This window comes from Hyla sarda, chromosome 8, assembly GCF_029499605.1.
Source record: "Hyla sarda isolate aHylSar1 chromosome 8, aHylSar1.hap1, whole genome shotgun sequence".
NCBI classification, from domain to species: Eukaryota; Metazoa; Chordata; class Amphibia; order Anura; family Hylidae; genus Hyla; species Hyla sarda.
In genome coordinates this window covers 10,504,320-10,513,156 of record NC_079196.1, presented here as the reverse complement: position 1 = coordinate 10,513,156, position 8,837 = coordinate 10,504,320, and the positions used below count along the sequence as shown (strand labels likewise).

General features: G+C 40.8%; 1 protein-coding gene across 1 annotated transcript in view; it reads left to right on the top strand.

The window, feature by feature from the left end:
- The first annotated feature begins 7,531 nt into the window (after positions 1-7,531).
- The window catches only part of PDIA5 (protein disulfide isomerase family A member 5), a 63,675-nt gene continuing 62,369 nt past the window's right edge, over positions 7,532-8,837 (top strand). The window contains exon 1 of the mRNA XM_056535371.1: positions 7,532-7,632. Coding sequence (XP_056391346.1) covers positions 7,570-7,632 — 63 coding nt within the window. The 5' untranslated portion in view covers positions 7,532-7,569. The remainder of the gene's footprint in view (positions 7,633-8,837) is intronic.

Here is an 8,837-nt window from a genome sequence, read left to right as displayed (position 1 = left end):
ACCGACCCTTCTGGCAGTGTCTTCCCAGAGATGAAGACTCCAGCTGTTGCTAAACTACAACTCCCAGCATGCCCAGACAGCCTTTGGCTGTCTGGGCATGCTGGGAGTTGTAGTTTTGCACCAATTGGTGGCTCCCTGTTTATGTTGCATTATGGGCGCTCTCCTCTGCGGAGAGCGCAAAAAATGTCCTAACCCATTTTTTTGTGTGTTTTTTTTCTTTCATTTCAGATCCGTGTATGCAGAGGATTACGGCGGATTCGATGGATTACGACGGATGAACTGGACTTTTTAAATTTTAATAAAATGGTTAACGAGGGCTGTGGGGGAGTGTTTTTTTTATAAATAAAATTATTTTCCAATGTGTTGTGTTTTTTTTATAGAATTTTCAGGCTTAGTAATGGAGGCTGTCTAATAGACGGAATCCATTACTAAGCCGGGCTTAGTGTTGGCACCAAAAACCGCTTAAAAATGTTTAAAAATGAATAAAAATGTTGTTATAAAAAAGATAAATTTCGTTAAATACAATTTTTTCCATAACTACTGTATCTTTTCTATTATTATTTTTTAATGGTACCATACGAAATTTTAATAAAAAAGGTATCTTTATCCCTTTTTTGTCCAAAAAAGAATAAAAAACGCCTAAAAAAAACGCCAAAGTTAAAACCCACATGGCGTTTTTCTTGGTGTTTTTTCACTCCCATAGACTTCTATGGGAGGAAAAGGCCAAGATTTTCCCGAAAAAACGCCAAAGTCTCAACAAGAGGTCATTTTTGAAAAACTGCCAAGGAGCCCAAAAACGCCAAAAGGATTAAAAAAACGCCAAATTGAAAAACACCAAGTGGATATGGCATTTTGCAGTTAACTATTGACTAGCAGCAAACATCTGGCCACAGTGTTTTTTCACTAAATGGGCAGAATGGGTGTTTTTATTGGCATTTTTGCAAAAAAAAAAAAAGCAAGTGGAAACCCAGCCTTAGAGGGTTTTCGTTTTTAGGCTGGAATTCCACTGAGGATTTTCTAGCAAAAACGCAGAGTCCAGATGTTAGCTGCAAGTCAATAGAAAACTGCAAAATGCCAGATCCACTTGCCGTTTTTCAGTTAGGTGTTTTTTTTTTTTTTTTATCCTTTTGGAGTTTTTCATCTATTTTGGGCTGAGAGGCTGGTATTCCAAAACGCCCCACAAAACCTAGTTTGGCGTTTTTTTGCACAGAAATCGTGGTGTTTTCCTCCCATAGAAGTCTATGGGAGAGCAAAAATGCCAAGAAAAACACCATTTTGGTTTTAACTTTGGCGTTTTTGCCGGTGGTTGTTATTCTTTTTTGGACTTTATTGATCAAAAAAAGTGATAGAGATACCGTTTTTATTAAAACTTCATAGGGTATCATTAAAAAATTAATTATTTAAAAAAATTATTTAAAAAAATGTTGTTATAAAAAAGATGAATTTCATTAAATTGCATTTAATGAAATTCATCTTTTTTTATAACAACATTTTTAGTCATTTTTAAACAGGGATAAATTTATGTGGGCGGGCAGGGAACTAAAAATGTAGCCGACAATAATAAAAATGTAGTGTGCGTGTATTTTTCCCTTTTTTTTTCTTAAACATTTTTTAAGTAGTACTACTACTCCTAGCATGGAACACACTGTTCCATGATGGGAATAGTAGTACCTGTACTTCTGACACCCATTGCGATCCTCCTGTATAATGTATAGAAGTGGCGGCCGCTCTTCTATGGTCCCCTGCACTGCCGTGTATGTACACCTATTCATATTTCCCACAGAGAGCTGTGATTGGTCAGATGGTTCCAGCCAATCACAACTCTCTGTGGGAAATATGAATGTGTGTATATATACGGAAGTGCAGGGGACCATAGAAGAGCGGCCGCCGCATCTATACATTATACAGGAGGAACGCAGCGGGTGTCAGGAGTGACATCCGCTGTGATCTTTCCTTAACTGCAGGTACTACTACTCCCATCATGGGACAGTGTGTTCCATGTTGGGAGTAGTAGTACTACCTAAAAAATGTAAAAAATTTAGAAAGTGAAACACACACACACACACTTTATTAAAAATGTATCACAATTTTGTTATAAATAATAAACATTTCGTTAAATACATTTTTTTCCATCCCTACTGCATCTTTTCCCTACTGCATCTTTTTTTTTTGGTACCCAACCAATTTTGAAAAAAACGCCAAAGAGGCCAAAAAAGGCAAATTCTACACAAAGGTAAAAACGCCAGAAAAAACGCCAAAACGCAGAGAAAAACAGTGGCAGATTCTCTGGCGTTTTTAAGCCTAAAAAAACGCAGTGCAAAAACCTCAGTGGAATCCGAGCCTCACACAGTACACTTTATGGTTTTCTTTATTCTGTGGGTCAATATGATTAAAATGACTCCTATGTTTTCATACTTTACTTTTACTGTACTGCTTTTTAAAAAACATAATTTTTTTAACACAATTAGTTTGTTTAAAATATCTGTATTCTGACCCCTATAATTTTCTAATATATTTCCATATATGAAGCTGTATGAGGGTAATTTTTTGCGCCATGATCTGTCGTTTTTATAGGTACCATGGTTGTGTATATTTTTCTGGGATGTGATGTGACCAACGCGCAGCAATTTTAGACTTTTTAAACGTTTATGCTGTTCACCACACGGGATCACTAACATAATATTTAAATAGGTCGGAAATTTAGAAGAAGGAGGAGATCGTCTGAGCCGCCAGAAGGCGGGTATGGGGACCCCTGGTGGCCATTATGACTCATCGGCCCCATCGATTATGCTGCGGATGGTCTGATGAGTCCCTCCCAGCCCTCATCATCAGATGCTCTGATCAGTATTGATCATGGCATCTAAGGAGTTAATGGCGGCCATCAATGTGATCACTGATGTCCACCATTACTGATGATAGCAGCCGGGACCTGCTGTGCTGAGCTCGCTTCGTGTACAGGACGTAAATGTTGCGATCATCGGGACAGGACCCGGCGCTCAGTGAGAAGCGAGTGCTGCAGACGGCACGCGCTCCATTCATTCTTATGGGAGCGCCGAAAAGACTTGGTTACAGCTCTCGGGCGTCATCGCCGCTCTCATAGAAATGAATGGCTGGGTTATATTCAGGGGGCGCTGTCTAGCGGTAGACGACATGCACTCCTCACGGAGAGCCGGGGTCCCCCCAGCAGTCACACCCCCAGTGATCAGCTACTTATCCCCTATCCTGTGTATAGAGGATGAGTTCATTTTCGCCGGAGCACTCCTCTGACCTTCAGCCCCAATTCATCTCCGGACAAAACATTAGAAGCTCCGCACTTTTCCAGCTCCCTCCCCAAAATGATCCTTTTATCTGTGGCACGTGCCCCAAATCTTATTGCCTAGCGTCGCCACTGGGGAGATTTATCAAAACTTGTTTAGAGGAAGAGTGGTGCAGTTGCCCATAGCAACCAATCAGATCGCTTATTTCATAAAAAAAAAAAGCAATCTGATTGGTTACTACAGACAACTAGTCGACTTTTCCTCTCCAAAGGTTTTAATTAATCATATCCATAGACCCCCAAAACCCACATAGGGGGAGATTTATCAAAACCTGCCCAGGGGAAAAGTTGCTGAGTTGCCCATAGCAACCAATCAGATCACTTCTTTCATTTTTCAGAGGCCTTTTCAAAAATGAAAGATGCAATCTGATTGGTTGCTATGGGCAACTGCTTCACTTTCCCTATGAACAGGTTTCGATAATGCTCCCAACCCCAGTGTGTACTGCCATTTTTCCTGTGGCGTTTTTATCCCCTACGTTATCATGTGACACAATGATTTCTATTCAAAAACTGGGGTTAAAAAGACAAAAAAATAAAAATAAAAAAAATTATTAGATTATCTGAGTTAAAAAAAAAATCAAAATTAAAATTAAATAAAAAAAAAAACATGCTGCGATTTTAGAAATCTGCCCCTGAGCCTAAAAACACCAAAATCAGGTAAAAAAAAAAAAAAAAAACACCCAAAAATAAATAAATAAATAAATAAAACTATTAAAAAATAAAGAAATGATGCGGGTATGGCAGCGTTTTATCTTTCCCTATTGACTCCCAGCTAACGTCTGGCAGCAGCGTGTATAGTTCCGCATGCGCCGGTGTTCAGGACTGGACCCCCAGGGCCGCTATATTTTTTATTTGGCCACTGAGGTAATTGCTTTTGTCTTCATAGATCCGAAAACAAGGATAGAGAACCGTCGTCACATTTTTAAAATTATTTTTACATATTACGTGATACTTGTATAAACCAGTGTTTCCCAATCAGGGTAACATAGTAACATATTAAAACCCGCCCAGAGGTAAAGTTGCTGAGTTGCCCATAGCAACCAATCAGATTGCATCTTTCATTTCTGAAAAAGGCCTTTGGAAAATGTAGCGATCTGATTGGTTGCTATGGGCAACTCAGCAACTTTTCCTCTGGACGGGTTTTTATAAATCTCCCCCATAGTTCATAAGGTTGAAAAAAGTCCTGAGTCCATCACGTTCAACCTATATCCCTAATGAGTCCCTACTGAGATGATCCAGAGGAGGCAAAAATCCCTCATACTAGAGGTAAAAACTCCTTCCTGACTCCAAATATCAGAATAAATCCCTGGATCAACGTTCTGTCCCTATAATTCTAGTATATATAACCAGCAATGTTATTATTCTCCAAAAATGCATCCAGACCCCTTTTATATTATTTTTCAGAGTTCCCCATGACACCTCCTCAGGCAGAGAATTCCACAGTCTCACTGCTCTTACAGTAAAGAACCCTCATTTGTGCTGGTGTAGAAACCTTCTTTCCTCTAAATGTAGAGGATGCCCCCTTGTTATAGATACAGTCCTGGGTATAAATTGTGGTGTCCCGGTACCGTATTTTATACATTACCTTTGTAGAGGTCCCCATAGCCAGAGTCCCTAGGAACGTCGGGGTCCCTCTCCTATAGTTATCCCCTTGTCACCCCTCAGTTAGTCTATGATTGTATAGAAGTTCTTATAAATATAAGTACAGACATATGTATATATTTAATTGCCTACCTATTCAAGCGTAGCAGGACCTGCAAGTCACGTGATTAGGTTAGAACTCTATGGTTTTGCTACAGGACCTTTGGAGGTTCCCGTGATGTATGCACCCACAATGCAATGTAACAGTGAGTGACAGTTGTTATGGACCAATCCAAAACGGCCGGCCCCTGCCCATATAAGGGACCTGCACCATCTTGATCGCTCTCTTGGGTTGCTGACTCTGGAAGAGGTAGGACCTCCGCAGCTTACAAGACGATTTACTAGGCCAAAGCCTTGCGGCCTCGGCCTCTAACATAACAGATATACTAAGCAATTCCCCGCTACTCATCGCAAGATCACTGGACCTAAACGCACCCTTAAATCCAGCGGATCTATGCTACAAAATCTCTAAGAAGCTAAATTGAGCTTATCTGATCCCAACCGACTGTCAATCGCTGCTCAGCTATATCTATAGAGACTCTGTTATCTGGACTGTTACTATTGCTGCATGTACAGAAATTCTTCAGTAAAAGTTCCTGCAAGTTTTCAGTTAACAGTGGTTGTGGACAATCCTTTATTTCTGCATCACCTATTGCGCTTGGGAAGGGTGGCAATAGGCCTATCAAGATTCCAGTATTTAACCCTCATCCTGGCGCCACGAGTGACAAGGGTTAACAGCGGTGAAAAACTTTTTTTTTTTTTTTTAAATCAATGGTGCCAGAAAGTTAAACAGATTTGTAAATTACTTCTATTAAAAAATCTTAATCCTTCCTGTACTTATTAGCTGCTGAATACTACAGCGGAAATTCCTTTCTTTTTGAAACACAGAACTGTCTGCTGACATCACGAGCACAGTGCTCTCTGCTGACATCTCTGTCCATTTAAGGAACTGTCCAGAGCAGCATATGTTTGCTATGGGGATTTCCTTTTACTCTGGACAGTTCCTAAAATGAACAGCGATGTCAGCAGAGAGCACTGTGCTCGTGATGTCAGCAGAGAGCTCTGTGTTTCAAACAGAAAAGAATTTCCTCTGTAGTATTCAGCAGCTAATAAGTACAGGAAAGATTAAGATTTTTTAATAAAAGTAATTTACAAATCTGTTTAACTTTCTGGCACCAGTTGATTTAAAAAAAAAAAGTTTTTCACTGGAGTACCCCTTTAACTAAGACTCCTAAGTCCTTTTCCACGTCAGTCGTCCCAAGTGTTCTCCCATTTAATACATAATCCCAGCCCGGATTTTTCCTCCCCATGTGCATTACCTTACATCTATCAGTGTTGAACCTCATCTGCCACTTCCCAGCCCAAAGGATGCCTTCAGCTGTTGCAAAACTACAACTCCCAGCATGCCCTGACAGTCTATGGCTGTCCAGGAATGCTGGAAGTTTCAGTTTTGCGACACCTGGAGACACCCCGGTTATGTTAGGGCCGGGTTCACATCACGTTTCTGCCGTACTGTTTTCAATCAGTTTTTCTAAAGGAAACCGTATGACAAAAAAAATCGATGGAACAGTATGGAAAAAGTAAACCGTACGTGTTATTAAACTGTATACTGTTTTTAAAAGTGCATACAGTTCCGTCCGTTTTTATAAAAAAAAAATATATATATACGTTTTTTACAATTTTGTCCATTTTTAATGGGAGGGGTGTTGGGTGGGGACTTTAGAATGCAAATGCAAATGTGCAAAGTAAAAACCGTATACGGTTTCCTGTATGGAACTGTATACATGTGCGTTTCCCATTGGCGTCCATAGTAAAAAAAAAACATATGCGGTTGCAGTACGGTTTTTAAACCGGAGTCAAAACCGTGGTTGAGAACAATTTTGTCTCCGATTTAAATACTGTACTGCAACCGCATACGTTTTTTTAAAAACATGGGCGTCAATGGGAAACGCACATGTATACGGTTCCATACGGGAAACAGTATACAGTTTTACTTTGCACATGCGCATTTGCATCCTAAAGTCCACACCCAACACCCCTCCCATTAAAAATGGACAAAATTTTCAAAAACTTATGTTTTTTTTTTTTTTTTATATAAAAACGGACAGAACTGTATGCACTTTTAAAAACAGTATACGTTTTCCATACGGTTCCATCCGTTCTTTTGCCATACGGTTTTCTTTAGAAAAACTGATTGAAAACAGTATGGCAAAAACGTGATGTGAACCGAATGTAACCCAATACTAAGACATCGCACATAAAGTGCATATTTTGTAGACATGGCGCTAATTTGGTTACAGTTACAGCAACAAGATGTGATGTCATGTGAATTTTTTTCCGCACAAAATGACAGAAAAACTTTCTATTTTTGTATTATTTTGGCTGTTGTCGGACTACACGTCCCAGAATGCCCTAAAAGCCAGATACAAAGGCCACGAACCGTTCCACCGCAAGTTCTACCATGTCCTGGAAGACTGTGACATGCTGGGAGTTGTAGTTCCACACAGACAGGTTGCTCATCACCTGGCCGTGGGTGCAGCCGGAAACTACACTTCCCTGCATGCCCCGCGCCTGCTGTGTGCGCCTGCGCGGCCAGACGTGGCATCCGTGTGATGGCTCCTGCCGGGCAGTGCTGGGGGATGAGGGGAAGAAGAATGCTGCTGCTCCATGTCCTGGTGAGTACCGGGGGCCACACTGACCCCAAAACTTGTGTACAACGAGCCCCTAACTCTACAGAAAGACCCCATATTTACTATACAGAGACCCCTCTATATACAGACTGCACCCTAACTCTACAGAGACCCCTATATATACAGACTGACCCCATATCTACTATACAGAGACCCCTCTATATACAGACTGCACCCTAACTCTACAGAGACCCCTCTATATACAGACTGACCCCATATCTACTATACAGAGACCCCTCTATATACAGACTGACCCCGAACTCTACAGAAACCCCTATATATACAGACTGTACAGAGAGACCCCATATCTACTATACAGAGACCCCTCTATATACAGACTGACCCCATATCTACTATACAGAGACCCCTCTATATACAGACTGACCCCATATCTACTATACAGAGACCCCTCTATATACAGACTGACCCCGAACTCTACAGAAACCCCTATATATACAGACTGTACAGAGAGACCCCATATCTACTATACAGAGACCCCTCTATATACAAACTGTACAGAGACCCCCTATCTACTTTACAGAGACCCCTTATCTACTATACAGAGACCCCCTATCTACTATAGAGACCCCTCTATATACAGACTGTACAGCAAGACCCCTAACTACTATACAGAGACCCCTCTATGTACAGACTGTACAGAGACCCCCTATCTACTATACAGAGTAGTATACAGACTGACCCCCTATCTACTATACAGAGTAGTATACAGACTGACCCCCTATCTCCTATACAGAGTAGTATACAGACTGACCCCCTATCTACTATACAGAGTAGTATACAGACTGACCCCCTATCTACTATACAGAGTAGTATACAGACTGACCCCCTATCTCCTATACAGAGTAGTATACAGAGACCCCCTATCTCCTATACAGAGTAGTATACAGACTGACCCCCTATCTCCTATACAGAGTAGTATACAGACTGACCCCCTATCTCCTATACAGAGTAGTATACAGACTGACCCCCTATCTCCTATACAGAGTAGTATACAGAGTGCACACCAGCTCTGTGCAGTATCTTGCAGAACTCTTCGCCCTCTTGTGTATATAATGTATCACACGTGTATAATCCTGTCAGTCTGTGCACCCGGGGATTATTTATGTATCACAAAGTTAGATAAATGGAGGCGGTCGCACATCCTTGTGTTACATTTTGATCAGTTTGTA